We start from the raw sequence: 23,702 nt of genomic DNA, 5'->3' as shown, positions 1-23,702 counted from the left end.
GCTCTAAAGGGAAATTTAGAAGATATTTAGAAGATATTTAGATGTGCCGGCTAACGGGAACTCTGACGTGTGCTTCGCGGATGCGCTCGGCTCCTCTCGACTGCTGCTCGGGTCTGCTCGGTCAGCTTCCGGATGAGGAGGCATTCGTTCGACCAATTTACAGTAGTTAACATTACAACAATTTTTAACAGGGGCCATAATAGTGTAAATAATGTTTGTTTTGGCAGTTATAACTGAATGTAATGTTTTCTACTTTTTTCCATCTGGGAAGGCATTTGCCTTCATCAGATGGAAAGTGTTTTGACCAACAACTTAAGTATTTCTTAAAGCTATGCAGGGCATGCAAGCGAGCAAACACAAACAAGAACAAACAAACAAGTGAAATGAAGAATACAATTGAAATTGTACAATATAATATTGTGGTGGTTCATTTTATAATTCAGTCTAGAGAATGCACCAGACAGCATCTAAGACCTGCACAAATTAAAAAATGTCTAGGGGGACGGAGGCCCCCCAAACCCTTCGTGCCATTTCGTCCGCATGCATTTTTCAGGGCAATCTCTATTGGGCACAGGGCCATCTGTAAATTAGCTTAGATGGCCCTGTGCTTAAAAATGCGATTTTTTAAAAATGCGATTTTTTAAAAATGCGATTAGAAATGCGATTAATTTCGATTAATTAATTACAAAGCCTCTGATTAATTTTTTTAATCGAGTCCCGGCTCTAATTATTATTATTATAATTATTATTATTAATACGAAACATTGTGTTCATTTTGAAGGGTTTTTGTCTGAAAGGCACTGCATATTAGATAAAGGTTATCAGTAGTACCCCCGAGTAAAATTATTTGATTTAAACAGGTTTTGTTAATGTTTAGAACTATTTTATGTTGCAGCCCAGTCAAGCCTCTCAGTCAGTAATTCTGATTTTCCTAAACTCTGTCTCATCCATTCATTCTGCAAATCTTGAGTGTTGCAGATGTTTGTCTGTGTACACTTCCTCCCTCACACTTCTTTGCACTAATCCTGATGTTCATATGACACCGAGCAGCCATTCTCAAGTTGTCTTTGTTAGAATCTCAATACACTCTTTATTCTCATTGTGTGAAAACGACAGAGCATTTTCAAAAATACTGTCACTAACTCTGTTATGTATTATAGAGTCATACAACTTAAATCATAAAAAAGTGTTAATAAAAAGGAAATGTGAGGGGCTGCAGATGATATAGAGGAGTGTAACAGTTTCCATCCAGGTGAACAATGGATGAACACACACACATGCTGCAATAGGATGTGCTAACAGTTTCATCACCACCCTGACAGCTAGGATACATCTTACTTTGTTATCTGGAAATGTGTTTGACAATGAAATGTTAGAATTCCAGCACAATACCTTGTTGTATTTTCTTCTCAAATGTATTTTTCCAATATATTTTAGCGAATGTGCATAGCATAACTCAGCTAAATAAATAGATACACCAAGAGGGAATGTCAGATTAAAAAGAATTGAGAGGAGAAAGGATCATAAAGGATCATTACAAACTGAAAGAGAAAAGGAACACATGATTTAGAAACGCTCCTGAGATGTTCCTCCAGTGTCTCTCACTGGGAACACCAGCAGACTGTCAAAGGAAATGTTCTCACTTCATGTCTCTTTGGAATTCATGGGTTGTGACAGTCATGCAATTATATTCCAAATCATAGCCCTGTTCCAAGTGCTGATTTCAGTGGTGGGTAATAAAGCATGTTGTGATACAGCAAACATCACCTCATGCTGTTTGAATTTGGATAGGCTGAACAGAAATGTGACTACATGGATGGGGAACTGACATCAGACTGACAGCAGAGCAGCCTCTCTGAAAACACACAATAAAGCACCTGAAGTCCAGAGAGAGGAACTGGAGATACTGTACGGCCAATCCAAAAAGAAAGACGGAGAAAATGTGGAGAAAATATAATTATATTGGAGTTTTCGGACGAGACTAAGCCTATTGTCAAACATGTCCACAGAGCCAGTGTTGGTCATACACCTCTGCTTATCTTTCCTCACAAACTGAACATCCAGCTGTTTCAATTGTACCTTGTCAATACAATTCTTGAAACAAAAGCACTGAATTTAGGCTTTTTAACGAATTCACCAGCACCTACAAAGGTAGGACTTGCTTGAAGTGAATATATCTGCACTTTCCTTGTTGTTCAGAGATTGAATCCCTATGGTTTTTGCACTTATTGTAAGAGGCTTTGAAGAAGAGAATTATGCTCAACTGCACCTCGTAGTCCTTACTGTACTAGTCTCTCACATTGAAGACTTTGTGAGCGTCCATATTGTGAGAAATGTGATGTTTTGCTTCCTGTGGAGGAACAGGATGTCATGATTTTCCTTTCCTAATCTTTTTTCTTGAGTGTGGGCAATAGGTGATTGACAAGGTCCTGTCAAGTTTGTGACAGTCACATTATAAGAAGACACACACCCTGCCATGTCCCACTGAGCCACGGAGGACTTCGTTTAGGAGACGTTTCACTTCTCAGATCAGCTGCATTTAAAAAGGGCCTGATGTCTGACCTAACTTAAACCCTGTTCTGACATGGTATTACCTCATCAAATGATGCATAACTAATGCTAAGATATCAAAGGACAGCAGTTTGACTCACCCGATCAAACTGTTGAATAATGGATTGTCTCAGCTGAGTGACTGTGATAGATGCACCTGCCCTCATTTAATACTGTACTAAATATCATGATAAAGTACAGGCCTTTACAGATCTGAATTTAAAAGGGTTTATGGAATCTGATGGAAATAAATAAATAAAAAAAGCACAATGGAGCTGACCCAAATAGAACAGCAACACAGACAGCTGCATGATTGTTCACCAGTTCATTATCAGCGAGCATTTAATTCATTTTTCCTCTCACTCTGCCTCAAAACGCCAATATAACTTTTGAACTAATCTCGTTCGTCAACCAAAATTAAAATCAACACACCGCCAGGGAGGTGTTTTTGTGCTTTGAGTTTACCCCCTGATAAACCAGAATGTGTACTATAGTTAGCTGTGTTCCCTGTATTTCACTTGTCATGTGTGCAAACATTAGAGGAATACAAATGGCACACACAATAACCCTGTATCTGAACCGTTATGAATAAAGATAAAGTCAAAGATGTTTGATGATGTGTTGCAGAGGGTTAGTTGGTAGTTTAGTTTTTCAAGTAAAGAACCGTTTATCTTGTTTTATTATGATCATTTACACTTTAAAAAAGAACTTTTAGCTAAAAACTACTGGCAACTAATGAAAATCACATCTCTTGAATATTGAGGCATTTTATATTAAAGCTTTATGTTTAAAATAGCCACTTCTGGTTTGAGAGCAGCCATGTGAGGTTGCATTTTACGAGCTCCTCGCCAGAATCAGATTTATTTGAATTAAGTAACTACCTCCTGAACCAGGGACGTGCACAGACATTTGGAGGGGCTATTGCTCTAAAATGGAAAAAGCCCCCCCCCCCCTGAAAAAAAACATAAGACCTTTTGAAAATTCTAACTTGTTTTTAATGTAAAAGGTTCATAAAATAAAAACACAACACTGTCATTGCAAGTGGCACTGAGTTGACTTTTATGTCCACTGCTAAATTCGTTATTCAGGCACATTTTTTGTTGTGCGGTCCATATCTCATTAAAATATCTAATGTTAGTAACTATCAAAGAAAAAATGGGGACAATCCTGTTTTAATGTAGTTTGACCATTGTAACTGCTGTGCAGACATAGGCTACTGATAAAATAGGGCTTCTAACTAATTACCTTAAATAAAATCACTAATTAATGAAACCAGTTCAATACGCATTATTCTTATTCTTATCATTCTTTATGAGCGCAGTAACGGTAAGGTATCTAATTATTTATTTATTTAGTATTCCATCACTTAATAACAGAGATGGTCAAACTAAAGTAGAGAAATGGCAGAAATCCTACAATGAAGGAGGACAGTGAAGTCCCCTGGTTTGTCCCCTATACTCTAACGCCAGGCAGGCCTTTGGTGTGATCACCATAGCCAGATGAGGCCGGAGGGCTTTTCTTTGCTTCCAGCTGTCAGATTGTAAACAAAGTCACGTGACTGGGGGCAGATGACAGCGCTGACAAGGTGTGTTTCCCGCAGCGAGACGCTACAATACTAATTGTGGGCTTATCATGTTGATTCGGCCACAATAGAAAAAACAAAAACAAACTCTCGCTCTCCAGAGGGGCAGGTCAGACAAAAATGGCAAACGGGCTGTTGCCTGGGCAACATTAGCCCGTACCTGTGCACGTCCCTGTTCTGAACTGTATTCAACTAATTCAAATTAAACTTTTCTTCCTTGCGTACCCTCGATGGTCTCATTGGAATATGTCGTCTTCTTATCGCAAAAAGGGGGCTACAACGACGCAACCGAAAGCTAACCTGCTGATGACAACACCGATACGCAATCTAATGAATTACAACATGAAATCAAATTACAAATAGCTTATTCACGATTGGCTGCTATTGTTGCTCATGAGCTAAAGACTTCCAACATGGCTGCCACAGTGTATGCTACGTAAAATCCTTCCATTTCCCCTCTGCTGCTACGTTCTCCTCTCTCCTCAACTAACTGTTCTCCCCCACCTTGTCTTCAGTTATCCCCCCCCCCCCAGTCATCCCTCCTCTCCTCTGTCACCTTACTTCAGTTTCATGGTGCCTATGGCTTTCCATGGAACATTATTTGGGGCTATCCATTTTGTCCATTGATATGACAGTGACCACCAACATGTCATTGTGAGGGTGGTGGGGGGGTTTCTGACCTTCTTTTGTGTCCCCTCACAACTGTATGATGGTCTATGCATACAGCATGGCTATATGTCATGGCGTAATATAACAAATATATATCATGTTTTAGTTACAATTATGTGTTGCCGAATGACTTTATCGCACATTTGATAACTAGGGTTAACAAGTTGGTGTAGCATTGTCTGTGACACATTTTCAATAAAGATATTCCTGAATTCCTGCAGTGTATAATGGAAATGTATCACATGTTAGAAGCGTGGTGATGACGTCCACCTGAAGGTTTACACTCACATGTTGCTCTGATTTTTGTTTCAGAATGAACCACACCCCCTCCTTCCACTCACCTCTGAACAATATTTCCTGACCCCATCCCCCATCCTCAGACCTCTGCGCCCCTCTCATCTTGTACCTATGTTTTTATACTGGCACAGCAGCAGGTTCTTGAAGGTCTTTTTGAACGTGGCATTGCACAGAGCGTAACATGCCGGGTTGATGGTGGAGTTGACGTAGCACAGCCAGTAGCCGATAACCCACACGGTGTCAGGGACACAGGACTGGCAGAAGGTGGAGATCAGCACCATGACATTATACGGCGTCCAGGTGATGATGAAGGCCAGCAGGATGGCAAAGATAGTCTTGGTCACCTGCAGAGAACAGGAAGGAAAGAGAGTTAACCGAGTATCACCAGAATACAGAATGGTGGCTGAGGATTGGAACTGGTTTGAGCCATCAGAGCGAACATTGTGTTTGTTGGCAGTCAGAGAAGATCTGCTTTGTTGTTGTTAGTTACATCATGTTTTTGTTAAAAGAAAATGTGTTCACTCTGACAGTTTTAATAACCAGACACCTGCAGGTTGATTGTTACACACTATGGTTTAGTATAGCTCTATTTTCAGATACATTTGCTTTAATACCAGGGTTAAAGCACTGTTTCTGTGCTTTTTTTTGTACCACAATTTCTCATTTTGTACACTAATTTCAGCTCTCTTACATTTAGACAGCAGAAGCCTAGAGGGTCAGTCATTAGATGGAGACGGGGACAAAATGATCCCTGTTTCCAAAAGCATCTTGAGTTGTTATGAACCTGATTGAGCTTAAAGGACCTTTCAGACAGACTGGTTGCAGCTACTGATTACCTCCAATTCTGACAGACATCACATGCACTGCACTATAATGTCATCACTGAATATTACACAATTAATTAAGCACAATTTATTAAGTAATATTATAGAGAACATTTTTGCCCAGGACTGGAAAATAAGAGTAGAAGCTGATGTTGCTTCGAGACCATCTTCCCTTAATCATATGTCTGTTTAGAGGCGTATCATTCAGGAAACCCACATCTCCTGTTTCCATCTCCGTACTTTCTATAGTGGCTTAGTTTAACCATAATATACTCATAAAGAAATGTTTTTCTAAAGCATCGTATGTAAAGAGGTTTTTAAAAAATATGTTGTTTACATTCAGAAAGAAACGTCTGTAAATCAGGGTTTATATTTCTTGGAGCTAAATATGAACACTTGTATAGCTCATATTAAAATCATTAGGGTCTAAAAGTTGAAAATGCAATAAAAAGCTAAATCCACAGTTATTTCCCTCTACATTCATCTGACGGCGGAGAGTGGGAGATCGGAGGCAGGGCTTAAGGGAACATGTATGTAATTACTGTATTTAATGTCACCGTTGGCTCAATGGTTCTCGTCTTATAAAGCATCAGTTTCGCTTTGAGTGATAAGAAGTGACCAGCTCTGCCGTCACTCAATACCACAACTTGAATAACTGCCCTACTGTAAAACCTTTTAAAGGTCTGACAGTGTAGAAACATGTTTTTTTGCCAGAGCCCTTTGTGTTGGGGGATCACATTTGCTCGAGGAGGTAAGAACTGAGGAATACGGTAACAATGTTTCAGCTTGGATGGAAAATGCACATGTGTCCTGGGGCTTTATGAACCGTGCCTATAAAAGAAAGTATAAAGATGGAGGTGGAGAAGGAGGGCAATAACACACACACTCCAACACACACAGGTCCGTTAAAAGCTGTAGCTTATAGCCTGGTACGGCACAACATAATTCACAAGGTGCCTGTGCATCAGTAATGACACGAGGTTAAAAAGGACACCTTAAGACCCTCTGCAGAAGCTCCATAACTTGTCAAAGGACACACAACTACGTGTTTCAAACGCTTTAAGTCATTAAGACTTGATGAAACACACACAAAAACAATTATCAAATGATTCAATAGCACCACAATGGCTGCTTATTGTATACCACCTGACTGATTTGCATCTAACTGTTTCCGTCACCATCATATTGTCACCTTGCTTTTGTCATTAGAGGCTGCCATTACCCACAATGCAAGGATCACAGTCATGGGGTCAGAAACACTGGTCTTGGATTAAGTTAAAGATACATTCCTATCTATCACTGTTGATGTCTGAAGTGATTTTGGAAGGCTGTATCAAAATGGGAAATATATCGTAGTATGCTTTGTCATTTGAAAAGCTCAGAGGACAAACAGCATCTGTCACCGTGAACACTAATGAAGTGAAGTGAACAGTTAACAGCTGTTCCTTACTGTTCACACACAGGTAAACCTGCTACTCCCCCTGCAAACCAGCAGCATACTGTACGCTGCCATGCAAAGCGCTTTCAGATCCTTTTGTTTTCATGATGAAATATACTGTTATCTTTAGGAGGCGACCTGCAGCATGGTACATTCTGTATCACTCTATAGTGTTTGTAATTACCAACCAGGCACACCATTGTAATGCAAACGGCAGAGATGGCAAAAGTACACACATCCTTTACTCAAATAGAAGTACAGATACTTGGGTTTAAAAATACTCTGGTAGAAGTACTGACTAAACTTCTTTACTCAAGTAAAAGTATGGGCTTCCAAATGTGCTTCAGTAAAAAGTACCCATAGCTAGGAGCTGCTTTAAAGAGTACCTGACCTCCCTTTATATTAATAGAACAATAACGTCATTGTTAGCTAATGAATGTTTCCATGCTGAACAACGGCAACATGACAACGTTTCCATTGGTCCCTCTTCTTTAGAGAAGACCAGGAAGTGATGGATACACGGATCGTGATCCAACCAATAGGCACGCAGTGACTCTGAAGAATAATGACCACGCACCAACACACATTCAGACTAAAGGAACCAGCTGTTTGGGAAATGAGAGAAGTAGAAAGTACAGGTATTTGTGTTCAACATGTAAGAAGTAGAAAGTACAGGTATTTGTGTTCAACATGTGAGAAGTAGAAAGTACAGGTATTTGTGTTCAACATGTGAGAAGTAGAAAGTACAGGTATTTGGGTTCAACATCTAAGAAGTAGAAAGTACAGGTATTTGTGTTCAACATGTAAGAAGTAGAAAGTACAGGTATTCGTGTTCAAAATGTGAGAAGTAGAAAGTACAGGTATTTGTGTTCAACATGTGAGAAGTAGAAAGTACAGGTATTTGGGTTAAACATGTGAGAAGTAGAAAGTACAGGTATTTGGGTTAAACATGTGAGAAGTAGAAAGTACAGGTATTTGTGTTCAACATGTGAGAAGTAGAAAGTACAGGTATTTGTGTTCAACATGTAAGAAGTAGAAGTAAAAAGTCGTCAGAAAAATAAGTGGAGTAAAATACTGATACCAAAATGTACTTAAGTACAGTAACGAAGTATTTGTACTCCACTACTTCCCGCCTCTGGCACACTGTAAACATTGACTCATGCCGTTGTTTCACTACCATCCAACAGCAGTGTTATTGTAATGTAAATCTGTAGGTCAGCACACCTGCTGTTGGTGCATGTATGGCTGATGTGTGCGCAATATTCCATACCTTCTTTTCCCTGGCTTCCATCTGTCTTTTCCTCTTCACTTGGCTTCTGGCAATGCTTGCAAACTTCCTGGCCACAGTCCTGGGACGGCTGATGGGGATTGAACGCCTCTCTGTGCCCTCTACAGGAGGGCAGATCTCCAGAGCTGTGATGCACTCGTCCCCCGCCTTCTTCGTTACGATCTTTATCTTGGACCATCTCGAGCTGGCGCCGCCCTTGGGCAATTCAACATTGGTGGTTGTCGTGGCAACTGGGTCTGGATTGCTTGCATCCTGTAACAAAACCAAGAGGTTGTGTTGAGAAAGGTCACAATATTTCTTCAGATATTTTGACTAACCCTTTTGACTTCATTCACAACTTTTTCAACTTCTGTTTTTCATCTGTGTAATTTTTTTCAGAATGTTTAAAATAAAGCATGGACTAGAAAAAAGAAAGTTGTCAGACATTGAATACCAACCTCAGATATGACCTCGTTCTTGGTGCTGTCCTTTGGCTTTGTGGGGGGGATGAAAGCTGTGGAAGAGTCATTGGAGCTCTCCTTTTCCTCCTGAACAGTTGGACAGATACATTGTTACATGTAGTTTCATTTAAAGGACCCTTTTATCCTAAGCGGACATGGCTTAGACTATGGGAGACATCTGGGTTTCAGTTTCTTGCCAAATAACACTTGGACACGTGATCCGCCTCCATATAATGTGTGCTACATAGGACATATACTTGCTACCGCTATCATTTTGGGTGGTCTTTCTGTTCCTACATGTGTGACCCTGTCCGCTATCTCCCACTCCTATACAACTTTAGGAAGCTGAAGCATGGTTCAGCAAAATGCCTTCCTCTGTTTCCACCACATCTAGAGAATTGAGTAGAGCATTAGTCATGGATCAGGTGTTCTGCTCCAGCCAGATACTGATGGCTCTTACTGATGTGGGTGGTCTCCAGTCAGCGCAATACAAGTCTCTTGGAGCAATTTCTTTGCATTTCCACTGCCATGTGATGGAATTATTTTGGTCAGCCTTCGTAATGTAATTCATTTGCAATATTTAAAAACATTTTAAATTATTTTTATGGAGTTAGGTTTCCAAATGAACACAAACCTCTAAGGAAGACACCTAGTGCAATTGAGCTTTATTTTGCTTTCAATTTATTTACAATCTGTACAAGCTACTTCTATAATTTCATATGGTCACCTTTTAAAAATATATATACTGCTACTCTACCATGGTGCTATTTGTTTTACTTATTGTGTTTTTTGTATTAATAACCTTTTGTTATTTATATAATTTGTACTCATCTGCACTATACTTCTGCCGTTGTAACACTGTACATGTCACACATAAAGGAATTCTAATTCTGATTCACAGCCATAGTAGAACCTATTTACGCCCAGTCCACAGCTGCCCATATAGAAAGCATGAGGGGGTCCCGCTGCTGTGGACTGTGCCTGGGTCAGTACCTGGGTTGGTACCTGGGTCAGTACTGGGTCAGTCCCTGGGTCGGTACCTGAGTCAGTACTGGGTCAGCACCACAGTACCTGGGTCAGTACCTGGATCAGTACCCGGGTCGGTACCTGGGTCAGTACCTGGGTCAGTGCCTGGGTCATTACCTGGGTCAGTGCCTGGGTCAGTACTGGGTGAGTACCCGGGTCAATACCTGGGTGAGGCCCGGGCTGGGCTGAGCTTCAGGCGGTGGCTGAGCAGGTTTGGGTTCCTCCGTCCTGCCGTTCTTCACCGCCTCCAGGGCCGTGGTGGTGGAGTCCAGATTGAGTTTGGGGGTGGAGCGGGGGCTGGTCTCGTTGTTGTTGTTCTGCTTCAACAGGTGACTCTTCAGCAGGCTGGGAGTTCTGATTAACACAACAATGATTATCTTTACAAAGCATATACCGTTAGAACATCTCTGCCGTTTTTTAAATAAACAAATGGATATGCGTGATTCATTGTGAACATATTATGGTAATTCATTCTGCAGCAAGTTGTGTGTATGATTAATGAATGTGAAGAGCCAGGTGAGAGGCATCGAGTGCCAATGTGTGCTTTATTGACCCGTTTCTTAACTCTTTTGGTTAAACAAACAATCCCCTTCTCTGGAAGTTGTTCAATTTAAGATGAGCATATATGATAATTGGATGATGCTAGTAGGAACCGCTACATATTCAGAATATGTAGAGAAATATTCATGTAGTCTATGTATTATTAGAATAAAAGAAGTACACTAAACAAACTAGTTGCACATCACCAAATATAGTGCTCAACTACGATGTGTATATAAATGTAGAAACACACAGTATACACAAATATGAAATGTATATATGTAAATATGAATCTGAGTGATGTTAAAGAAGATTTATATTTTATCTTTGGATCTATAAAGTGAATAACAAGAGTCTCTTGATGTTCAAAGCGGCAGAATGCTGTGAAGACGGAGAGCCAACCTTTAAAGGTCAGACTTTATTGATAACAAGTTTCCAGGGTAAGAGGAAGTATGACATCGTTCACAGTGAAGTGTGTGGTTGTCAATCAGTGTCATAGATGCATGGTTAAAGACATAACTGTCAATCAAGAAAAGATGAGTTTGGCATTTTTCCTTTTCACTCAGGAAATGATTTGTCACGCATGAAGTGCACTTGATTCCTTAGATGCTCTTACTTTATTCCCTTCTTCTCTTTTTTCTCTGGCTTGTGTTTGGAGACCCTGCTCCTGGAGGCAAGGGAAATGTGGATGTACAGGACCGTCATTATGATGACAGGAAGATAGAAAGCGGCTATGGCCGTACCAAACGTCGCCGCAGGGTTTGAAAGGAACTGTAGGAAGAAAGAAAGAGAAAAAAGAAAAAGGACCGAAAGAAAGAGAGATTTTTAGGTATACTTGTACAGTATAATGCAATCAAATACAACATATCTAAAAATTGAATATTTGTTACTTAAACTGTTGTGTTACTGCACTGTATTATATTAAAATGATAGTATTTGTACTCATACATTGGGGGTATTATAGTTAGAAATGGGAGCATAGAGCAATGAAAGTGTGAAGACTTAATCTAAATGCCTTAAAATGTAGTCTTTCACAGTAGTGTTTATGAGTGACTAGCTGTGTGTGTGTGTGTGTGTGTGTGTGTGTGTGTGTGTGTGTGTGTGTGTGTGTGTGTGTGTGTGTGTGTGTGTGTGTGTGTGTGTGTGTGTGTGTGTGTGTGTGTGTGTGTGTCTGTCCACCTGTCTATTTTGGGGAACAGTACACGAGTGAAACAGCAAAGAGCCTGGAGACTGAGTGAGAACCCAACAGCAGCTGTCTGTGAACACTGGACCAGAACCATACAGTCTCTTGGATGCTCCATGAGGACCGCTGCAACAGGCAGGTTGAGGGCCACGACGCTAATGGGTAGCCAAGCTAGCATGAGCATTAGCAATCAATATATGCTAATACTTTTACTCACTGCAAACTACTTTTGGCTAGACAAGCTGTTTCACAATGGCATCCAGTGCATTTGGAATAAGAATGAGTGCCTTGCAGTTGAATTACTCCTCCAACCAGTCCATGTCTGTCCACAAATATCACAACCCAGTCTCACGGCATTTCGTGTTATTTTTCGTGTCACACAGAACGATTTTAAAAGCAATGTAATTCTATTGATAGTATGTTTCGTGCATACAACACGTCTTTTTGTCCGTTCGGATAGTGGAAGACAGGAAGCTGTGGGTTTGATAAAAACATCTCCTTACTCAATATCAAGCCACGATTATTGTTTTTATTTTAAATCGTATAATGTCTGACTTTTTTTGTCGTCTGTGAGGAAAAGAAATGGGGCTCAGAGCCTCAGAATACTGAAATCTGTATTTTTTTAAATCTTTTTTTCCTTCTAATTTGTTATTCTTTTCTAAATGTACTCAACAATAACACACAATTATCCTTGTTTTTATTTATTTGTTTAATTCCATAATCTCAGGCTTTTTTGGCGTCTGAACTGAATTTCAAAATAAAAATAACCGGAAACAGACATAGGCCTATAAGGGACATTTCGAGCATCATTGCGATACAGAGCCACTGAACTGATTACCCAAAATCCTCAGCTATGGTTTAAGCTCGCTGATTGGATGTTTTAGCCGCAATGCAGGTTGGGATATGGTGTTAACTAGGGTTGCCAGAAACTGACCATGATCAAAATCGATTATTCGGCAGCCCTCGCGAATAATAATCGATTATTCCGTTGTTTTCTTTACTAGAACATGTTTAACAGTACAAACAACAAATAAGCATGTCATCACAACGACGTGGCCTTGAAGTGAAGTTGGTAATGGCCAGCTGTGCTGCGTCTTTCTCTGTAACCTCTTTGGCGTGCTTCGCACTCAAATAAAACAAACTGGTGGTGTGACCAATGGCCATTTACAATTATTAATACTATTACTATTATTAGCATATATATATATTTATATATATTTTGGTTGAAACTAAGACAGGAAAAAAAAAAAAACATAAATAATAAAAAAAATATATATAAATAAAATCGATTTTTAAAAATAATCGCTGGCATCCCTAGTGTTAACGCGATATGAAATCCGAAAAACATTTTGGAGTTTAGGATGATCGAAGACACTACACTACCCATAATCCCCAGCTATCGTTTAGGACTACTGTCTCCGTGATTAATCTTCAAGCTCTGGGATTGGATGTTGGAGTGGCATTGCGCCAAGGTTACGCCGAGAACAGCTATTTGAAATATTTTGAAATGGAACGAAACCACGCCAGACTATCCAAAACTGGAATTGTTCTGTGTGACACAAATCAATAGATTAAATGTCGTGACTATAACACAAAATGCCGTGAGACTGGGTTGAATATCATCACTTATTATTATTTGAACATGTGTGCACCCATGAATATTATAATTAACCTATGACATATTGAGATATGACCGCAAATGTGTTTTGAGACATCTCAGTAACCTTTGGCCTTATTTCTGTACAAATGGTAAACAGAGGTGATGAGGTCTTTGGCTTCTCCATCAGGCACATGACACTCCCCTTGCAGGTTGTAGTGATACAAGAGTTTTTCCACAGCATCCACTGCGAAGAGGTCAAAGGTCATGGAGTAGGAGCCAGCTGATTGCCAGAGAAAGATCAATATAGCAATGTAAACCTGACACCAGAGACTGGGGTTAACATCGCTCAATAGAGAGGCGAAGTCCCGCCCTTCTACTTCCGCCCCATGGGACCTTATTTCGGAAAAATTATGTATTGAAGTCAATGGAGAGAGAAAGATTATCTTTCGATCCCGTTTGAATTGTGCCACGAATTACACATATGATGTTTGTCAATCTTAAAAAATCATTTCCATGTCAAAAAAGTCACAGTTTGTCGTAAAACTGTTGAAATATAAGACTATGAAAAATACACAACTAGAAAGACTACAAATCCCAGAGTAAGTAATGTCATTAGCATTATACATTACACTCGTGTTACTCACCGAAACCTTGTAAAGCCGGTCCCGCATGCTGGCTCTTACGGAACCGACTAACTTTTCGTATGTACAGCTCTCAACGTGCCCAGACTTGTGGTGATTTTCACCTCTTTTAATACTTTTCGCCTCATTCTGAAAGAAAGAGGTGAAATGTGCTAACGTGACGGCCATCTTGGTGTTGGTGACGTGTGCGAGAATTGTAGTTCATTGAGTGGTTCACACAAAAAAATGGTTTCTTCACAGTTTTACGATACATTTTAATTTTTTTTATTTGCAAAATTATCTTTTAAATTGACAAACATCATATGTGTAATTTGTGGCACAATTCAGATGGGATCGAAAGAAAATCTTTCTCTCTCCATTGACTTCAATACATAATTTTTCCAAAATAAGGTCCCATGGAGGTCCCCCGGAAGGGGAGGGACTTTGCCTCTCTATATACATGTATTATACACTATATTTTACACTATATATGTCACATGATATTCCATCTGAGCCGGATTTATTCACTGTATGAAGACAGCGATAGCTAAAGATAATAAGGATAGGAGTTAGGAGTACTTTAATCACACATGAAAAGGTTGTTTTAGATGTGAGCCTTATTCCTGAAGGACAGAGATGGCAAAAGTACACACATCCTTTACTCAAGTAGAAGTACAGATACTCGTGTTTAAAAATACTCTGGTAAAAGTAGAAGTACTGACTAAACTTTTTTATTCAAGTAAAAGTAAAGAAGTATGGGCTTCGAAATGTATTTAAGTAAAAAGTACCCATAACTAGCATTGTTTTAAAGAGTACCTGACCTCCCTTTATATTAATAGAACACTAATGTCATTGTTAGCTATTGAATGTTTCCATGCTGAACAACGGCAACATGACAACGTTTCCATTGGTCCCTCTTCTTTAGAGAAGACCAGGAAGTGATGGATACACGGATCGTGCACGCAATGACTCTAAAGAATAATGATCATGCCACCAAACACACATTCAGACTAAAGGAACCAGCTGTTTGGAAAATGTAAGAAGTAGAAAGTACAGGTATTTGTGTTCAAAATATAAGAAGTAAAAGTAAAAAGTCGTCAGAAAAATAAGTAGTGGGGTAAAGTACTGATACCAGAAAAATGTACTTAAGTACAGTAACGAAGTATGTGTACTCCACTACTTCCCACCTCTCCTGAAGGATCTGTTGAGTTTGCTGCACTGTACCTGAATGTAACACTCTCCAGGGGGCACTGTTCGCTGTCCAACGATGAACTGCCAGAACAAGATGGCAGGTGCCCACAGGATGAAGGACAGGATCCACGCCGCTGCGATCATCAGCCCCGCCATCTTGGTCGTCCTTCTTGATGGGTAACTGAGGGGTTTGGTCACGCAAAAATAGCGATCGAAGCTGATGATCAATAAATTCATCACGGAGGCGTTGGAGACAACATAATCTAAAGCTAGCCATAAGTCACAGACCACCGGGCCCAGCGGCCAGTAGCCCACGATGATGTAGACCGTGTACAGATTCATGCTGAAAGCCCCTATGATCAGGTCAGCGCATGCTAATGAGAATAGGAAATAGTTGTTGACAGTTTGTAGGTGGCGGTTTACTTTGATGGAAAGCATGACTAATATATTTCCTGTTACAGTCACAAAGCTCAGAGATCCTGTAACTAAGGCGATGAAGAACATCTCCAGAGCCTTATATGGACTTCCTGCCCCCTGTCCTTCATCCACAGGAGAGCAGAAGGTGGAATCATTGGAGGAGGTGTTGCAGGAGGTGTTGGAGAACAGGTCAGAGGATGGGATGACCGATGAACCTGGAGACAAAAAGAAAGAACATTAGTTTTCAAACTATGCTCAAACTATGGGAAAGGGTTAGGGTTAGGAGTCAAGATGAACAACGAAATGTTTTTGTCAGTCAAACAACACATATAGGAGAAAGGTAACTTTTCATTATCAAAGGTCTCAATGTTTCATTAATGGATGAAGTACATGGTGTACTTTTTCATTCTCATGCTAGCCATACAAAAAAAGGTTGACTTTGTATATGGTGGTAAATGATCTGCAGGCACAATTGTGGTTTTCCATAAGTATACGCGTCATTGGGTTTATGAAAGGCACTAAATACATTGAAATTATTATTATTATATATTAATACATTGTAAACAATATTCCCCAGAACTGAAACACCTAAAAAGGCTCCCCTACATATCTAGTTCCCTTGTGAAATAGCATTTTCTTATCAGAATAAGAAATAAAATGAATTTCTCTTGGCTGTGTCACGATAAAAGCCACTCCTATTTCCTAATCCACGTTTGCTCTAACAGGAAAAACATCTGCTCATAGTCCCAATAGAACAGTAACCTCCATAAACAGTACACACATACAGTAGTGTATATGTTAGCTAACAGTAAGAACCGATAATGCTAATAGCAGTAACAGCCAATAAAAAAGGTTTTTGTCTCCTTTCCTGCTCACCCACAACACATGTTGGCCATTTAGATCATCCAACCTCTTCACAACACTGCACCAGTAGTAACTGCTAAATAAAATATTACTCAGAGTAGATGAACAAACCACATCAACACAACATGACTCTGAACAGTACAAACGATTATCTTTATGATTCGGTGACTAAAATATCTAATGTAAGGCAGTAGCGTAGGCAGAAATGTACTTTAGGGTGGGCCTGTAAACAATAGGGTGGGCCAGATTTCTCTTCTGGCATCAGAAGCTAACAACAATCCCCGCCGGTACCGGTGGCAGATTACTTTTGGAATACTTTCTTTTTCCATAACAGATGGGTATGTTTTGGTGAACAGGAGACACGTATTTTATTGTTTTAATGGCTTATCAAGAACTCAAACACAACATCTTGGTGTCATTCTGACAGCTCTCTCATCTGCACCACACATACAAAACATCACCCGGACTGCATTCTTTGTACTGGCTTAAAACCTTTCCTTGGAATATGTTATTAATTGTAAGGTGTCCTTGGGTGCTTTGAAAGGCGCCCCTAAATAGAATGAATTATCATTATTATTATTATCTGAAACGTTTTCCAGTCACTTGCCCCATGCCTTCAGCAGCAGCAGGCCATTCACTTTGATTTTATCCTGTTATAAATGTCATCATTTTGACAATAAAGAAATGCTACATAAACGTTATCGTCCACATTTTATCCAACCATCTCCGTTTCTAACTTTCAATATATTTTAAAAGAGATCTCTCTCTCTCTCATCTGCGTGCGGGGGCGGGGCCTCACAGACACGCTGCATCTCTCTCTCGCTCACAGACACGCTGCAGCGCTGTGCAGTGTGCACACAGTTCTGCCGGTAATGAATATTACATTTCCCACCAAGTATTCCAAAATGTATTCACTTCAGGTTTACGAAAGTAACTGTAATCTGATTACTCGTTTTTCAAATGTAACGCCAGCTGAATACACTTGCTTTTTGTATTCTGATTAACGCCGTTACATGTATTCTGTTACAACCCAACCCTGTGTATATCTCTCCGGACTGTCCACCAGCAGATGAAAAACACCCGCCTCTTCCAAGGGACGAGGGAACCGTGCGGCAGAGTTTCCGTTAACATTTTTTTTTTCTTCTGACAGCCCAGCAGCAGGAGAGGTGGGGAGAGGGAGGCGGGGCTATTTCATCGTTATCAGAAAATGATCGTACAGATCGCTGATGAGGGCAACTCTTCTTGGAGTCTGGCTTTTTTTTTAAAACCAAAGTTCATTAGTGAACTTTGAGCCATCATTTATTTTGCAGGCAGCTCTCTGCATCTCTCACGTTATTATGGCGCGCGCCGGAACCAACAATCAGTTTTACCGTAAATGAGTTCGGTTCAGAGGACAAAGCACATACAACATTAATTAAACTCGATATTTGTTCACTTGAATTTCACTTTGAATGCTTGGATATTCTCAATGGGTGAATACATTTTTTTTATAATAATAATAAAAAAATAAAATGTAAAAAAATGTAAATGACACCGAAGCTTTCTCAGGGTGGGCCAATGAGTAAACTGGGTGGGGCTGGGCCCACCCTGGCCCTATGGTGGCTACGCCACTGATGTAAGGACTTGTAAGAGTGGATGAGCCTGAGTGAAGTGGCGATGATGACTCATGTTTCTGTGCCGGTGATTACAGCTTTGCTAACTTTGTATAAATGTGTTTCATCCCTCTGCCTCACAGAGAAGCTCCTCAGAGACTCTCAAGTCATTAGTCAGAGCCCCACACATTATTTTAAACACTTTCCGCAAATATGTCCACTCATGAAGATTCCACTTCAGGCCCCCTAGCCTCTGAACATCAGCCAATCAGCAGGCAGCAGCTCAAGGGTGTTACTGGTTCAGAAGAACAGAGAACAAACTAATAAACTACACACAATTTAAAGGATATGCAAAAGAAGAAAAGTTGAACAGAAACATATTTTAAGGTTGAAGGGAGGACAATTACTTTAGAAGACTATTGTTTTGGTCAAGAGTTCGGCACCACACCTCTGACGTTACGTGCCTAATGTGTGTTTGTGTCTCTGCCCCCCTGATTGTCCTCCTCCAGGTGCAGCCACTCGCTCAGGTGCTCCCAATCCCCAATCAGGGCCTCCATAAAGGCCTGAAGAAGGCTGCAGTTTCCTGTAGTGATGTTACGTATTGCGCAGAGGCTTCGGAGCGCGTGTCAAGTAACCCCCGAAGCTTTTTGTGAAGCCTGTATCGAGGCTTGTATCGTTGTGGGCCAGTGACGTCATCAATGACAAACGAAGCCTCGCTGCCTGTCGATACCACGTGACTGCTTCAGAAAGCGCTTCAGATCTTGGCGTGAGCTTCTGACAGATAAAACCCCATGGGATTCGATTCAAGATGTGTGAACCTTGTGATAGAGGAGAACACTTGTCATTTGCCAGTTTTGGTTGTACGATATTTGTGTACTCGTTAGAATGGAGCCAGCAAAGAAGAGAAGGACTTCCCCTGTGTGGGAACACTTTGATCTGATTTCTCCCAATAAGGTAGGTTGCATACATAGTATATTACAACAGATGTATTATGATTTTGTTTGGTTCATTGTTTTACTTTTTCTATTTCATTCAAAGGTGAAGTGTTTATTGTTCTCCAGGGAACTGGGATACAATAGCAATACTTCATCCATGCTAAGGCATTATCGTGCCATACATGAGAACAAGGAGGGACATGGAGTTGGACCTGCTCAAGGTTTGTCATTTAATATTTTGGAATAATATACTTTATAATTTAACCATGTTAACTTCACTTTATCATGCAAATAAAAGAAAGTTACCAGATACTCATTCTTAACACAGCTTAGCCCCCCCCCCCCCAGCTAGGCCTACCAGAAAACAGGATCTGGATGAGGCCTTGGCCAACCTGATAGTGAAGGATACACAGCCATTCAGTGTTGTGGAGGATGTGGGATTTAGGGCATTTGTGGCCTTATTGGATCCAAACTGTCATCCCCACACGGCAGGTGTGTAAGACTTCATGTATAGAGCAAAATTGTTTATTTTTTCATGGCATTTGACAATTAACCAGTGATTTCCCCTCTTTTAGGCTGTTAAGGCTATGGTGGAGGCTAAGTATGTTCTAGAGAGGAACACAGCCATAGATGAAATGCAGAAGGTGGCTGCAGTGAGCCTGACCTCTGACATGTGGACGTCCATCAATATGGAAGCCTATCTGGCTGTAACCTGCCACTTTGTTGACGATAACACACGTCTCAATTGTGTGTTGTTAGGAGTGCAACAATTCCCCCAAACACACACTGCTGAAACCCTGGCCAGAGTGAAAGCCTCCCTCATGGAGGAATGGGGAATCACAGATGAGGTCACTTGCCTTGTGACGGATGGTGCAGCCAATATGATTTCCTGTGGCAAACAATTAAAGCTACGTCATGCAATATGCATTGCACATACACTGAATTTGATTGTCAAAAAATCTCTTTGACGTGACCCCTGTGCTGACTCTGAGTGACATTCGAGCCAAGGCAAGAAAACTGGTGGGATATTTCAGGAGCAGCACCCTTGCTAAGGTATGTGCTTTGACCTTTCTTACATTGGTTAGTAATGAATAATAATAATGCTATGTTACTGCTACTTTGACAATTAAATACATCTTTAATTTTTTTTTAAAGGAGAAGCTTATATCGGTGCAATTGGGAAGGCCCACACTGAAGCTCCTGCAAGAGGTGGAGACCCACTGGAACAGCACATATCACATGCTCAGAGAACCAGGTGGTGCGGCATGAGCCAGTTTGAACACAGAAATCACCACACTGACCTCTGCGGAGTTCACCACCATAAGTGGGTGCCTCTCTCTGCTGTCTGGATGCAATGATGCCACCATTGAGCTTTCTGAGGAGAAAAATGTATCTGGTTCCAAGGTTGTGCCCCTCCTCAAAATGCTGGAGCAAATGCTTCATGAGGAGATGGCAAAAACCGCAGTAGCAGTGGCCAAAGAAATGGGAGAACACCTCTTAAGGCAGCTAAGAGAGAGGCTCCACACACTCAATCTATGAGCATCATGTCATTGGCAACGCTACTGGACCCCAGGTTCAAACTGATCGGAATTATTAGCCCTTTAAAAGCTGCAGAAGCCACACAAAGGCTTGTGACTGAATGTGGTGCACTGATCCGAACACCTGAAGCCGTGCCCCAAGAAAATCCATCTACATCTCAACCTGCTGAACAAGAAACTCCAGGTCATTTTACATTTTAAAGCAATTTGAAGTAATTACTACATCCACTGACACTCTGTGTATACTTTTCAGGAAACAAACTCTGGCATAAATTGGATCAGACTGTGAAGCTCTCCAGGAAGACCAAGAATGCGACAGCTGACGCAACTGTTGAAGTCCAGCGGTACCTGGCCGAACCAAATATCGGACGCTTGGAGGACCCTCTGAACTGCTGGCAGACACAAAAACATGTGTATCCAAACCTGTATAAACTTGCAGTCACTTTTGTGCACACCTACTTCCTCAGTCCCGTGTGAAAGGGTATTTTCAAAGGCAGGAGAACTTGTATCAAAGAAAAGAAATCGCCTAAGCCCGAAAACTGTAGAAAAAAATATTGTTTTTAAACAAAAACCAATACAATTGTTCCATGTCTCACAAGCATTTTCACTGCCCTCTGCCCTCTGCAGAGTCACACAAGTGAAACCCTTTTCGAACATATATTGCTTCTTTTATCTTTATAGCCTAGAAGGCAGCAGACATTTACATTTATTTATGTCAGGGTTGCAAACTTTGGGTACCTGGCTGGAGTGAGATTTTGATATCATGGGTTTAATTACACATGCGCATGAAATGACTGCTATCGTGTCAGTAGCGGGACCTTAGCATATATATACACAATATTGGACACAGACTATAAAGGGCACACAGTTTCCTTCACTAATGAAAGTCAAACACATATTTATTTCCACTGTTTTATTGTGTGCCTGTCGCGATAAGCAATTCATTGACTTATCGGCTCCGGAGTATTTGTGTTGGGTAATCTATGGTAGGGCTAACCCATACAGCGGTGGGGCTCAAGTCAGTATTTGCAATGTAATTACATACACGCTCCCCTTGACAGTGAAACGCCACGCGTGAGGTTTAGATTATTTCCCTGTCTCAATCCAAATTGAACTGTATGAAACAAAAAGGCACATTTGTCTTGTAGTAAATAAAAAGGGCGACCCGGAACCAACCCCTGCAACTTCCCCACAGGTGAAAGAGTTGACATGCTGAAAACCCAACCCCTGCACACATTCTGGTACTCTCTTGAGAAGAAAAATAAATAAATCTATTACTCGACGACATATTTAAAAAAAATGAATGCCATTTTAGTTTTGTGTTACTTTGTTCTGAAAGCTGAACCTGCTGCTCCTCACAGAGAGAAGAGGGAAGAAGCTGTGTTAATTACTTTACATTGTGGATAGGGTGGATAGCCCCCATTGTTCTGTGTGTCAAAATGAAAGACAGCCCACACACCTATCAATCATCAAACCATGGGGTCTTATTTCATTACGTGTTGATTTCTATCAACACGTAATGTTGTATCGATGTATATAGAGATGTACTACAGCAAAAGTATTCTCCGTCGGGACTTCCTGCAACAACACCACGCCGTTATCTTGATTCTGATTGGCCAGAAGACATTATCAAAGATGTTCTATTGAGAAGACAATCACTACGTGACAACAGTTTTCAAAACCGTTTCTCGTCTTCGGTATTCTTGTTTTGGCGTGAGAATAGTTTGGGCAGAGTGAGAGCGTGAGATTGAGAGTGAAAGCGTGTGTCACACGCCAGATGCGTGAGAGTTGGCAACCCTGAATGTATAGATATAACAAGATACTATATTGATTGTTTTTATTATTATATACAGTCATTTTAAGACACTTACTGGTGCAAAATTCTGTTCATACAGGATTACAAATACATTTTACATATTTTTTCACTTTTGTATCACTATTTCCAGTATTTTTAGTATGTCAACGATTCCAAATAATATTTGGCTGTTTTACACCTGTTCCGTGTGCACATGAAGCCCATTGAGCCTTATGAGATGAACCTTTTAGTGAACCGATTTGCTGGAAAGCTTCAAAGCTTCATAAGGCTTCATCTCGCCATCACTAGTTAGTTTCCTCTACTCTTTCGTGTCCATAACTACAAAAGTGTATTTCTAAATGCAGTCAACGTTTGCTATCTTGGCAACAAGTTGTGCGTCCATCCAGGATTGTGGTTACTCCGGTGAATATAGCATTACACAAATAAAAGTCATGTACTGGCCTCTTTTGTAGGGGTTAATTAAGCAGTCTGTAATGATTCGCTAAAGTTGCTAGCTAGTACCTTACCATTCGCGGTTAGCTAGCTAGTTAGCTAGCTGTGTGTGATTTGAGACAACACTGCAGTCCAAAATCAAATACTGAACGTTTTTTACAATGTACAACATGCTGATCTTTCCAGTTACTTACTGAGAGCCACATTAACTGTTTTTTGAAAAGCAGAACTCAGGCAGAAGTACCTAGTGATACATTACAACCCAGTCTCACGGCATTTCGTGTTATAGTCATATCATTTCATCTATTGATTCGTGTTCAACAACACGATTTTCGCATTTTTTTCTGTCACACAGAACGATTTTAAAAGCAATGTATTTCAATGTTTCGTGCCTGCATCACGTCCTTTTGTCCAGTCGGGTCTTGGAAGACCAGAAGCTGTGTGGTTCATAAAAATGAACTTACTCAATATCTCAGGGTTGCCAACTCTCACGCATCTGGCGTGTGACACACGCTTTCACCCTCAATCTCACGCTCTCACTCTGCCCAAACTATTCTCACGCCAAAAACAAGAATACCGAAGACTATAAACGGTTTTGAAAACTTTTGTCAGGTAGTGATCTTCTTCTTAATAGAACATCTTTGATAATGTCTTCTGGCCAATCAGAATCAAGATAACGGCGTGGTGTTGTTGCAGGAAGTCCCGACAGAGAATATTTTTGCTGTAGCACATCTATACATCGATACAACATTACGTGTTGATAGAAATCAACACGTAATGAAATAAGACCCCACGGTTTGATGATTGATAGGTGTGTGGGCTGTCTTTCATGTTGACACACAGAACAATGGGGGCTATCC

General features: G+C 40.5%; 1 protein-coding gene across 2 annotated transcripts in view; it reads right to left on the bottom strand.

The window, feature by feature from the left end:
* chrm4a (cholinergic receptor, muscarinic 4a) overlaps positions 1-23,702 on the bottom strand; it is a 43,453-nt gene that overhangs the window by 3,278 nt on the left and 16,473 nt on the right. Inside the window, exons 1-6 of one of the 2 annotated variants that reach the window (XR_011644219.1) lie at positions 15,282-15,822; positions 11,271-11,425; positions 10,279-10,468; positions 9,086-9,175; positions 8,631-8,900; positions 5,143-5,442 (exon numbers count right to left, since the gene is read on the bottom strand). Coding sequence is in view for 1 of the 2 variants with exons in the window: in XM_034096184.2 (XP_033952075.1) it covers positions 5,197-5,442; positions 8,631-8,900; positions 9,086-9,175; positions 10,279-10,468; positions 11,271-11,425; positions 15,282-15,752 (1,422 nt within the window). In the remaining variant the exon portion in view is untranslated. Of the gene's footprint in view, positions 1-4,666; positions 5,443-8,630; positions 8,901-9,085; positions 9,176-10,278; positions 10,469-11,270; positions 11,426-15,281; positions 15,881-23,702 lie in introns of those variants that run through there. The other variant, XM_034096184.2, reaches the window with a different exon arrangement.

The sequence above is a fragment of the Pseudochaenichthys georgianus genome, chromosome 2 (genome assembly GCF_902827115.2).
Source record: "Pseudochaenichthys georgianus chromosome 2, fPseGeo1.2, whole genome shotgun sequence".
Classification (NCBI taxonomy): domain Eukaryota; kingdom Metazoa; phylum Chordata; class Actinopteri; order Perciformes; family Channichthyidae; genus Pseudochaenichthys; species Pseudochaenichthys georgianus.
Note: the sequence above shows the minus strand (reverse complement) of the source record. Positions and strands in the feature narration are given on the sequence as shown.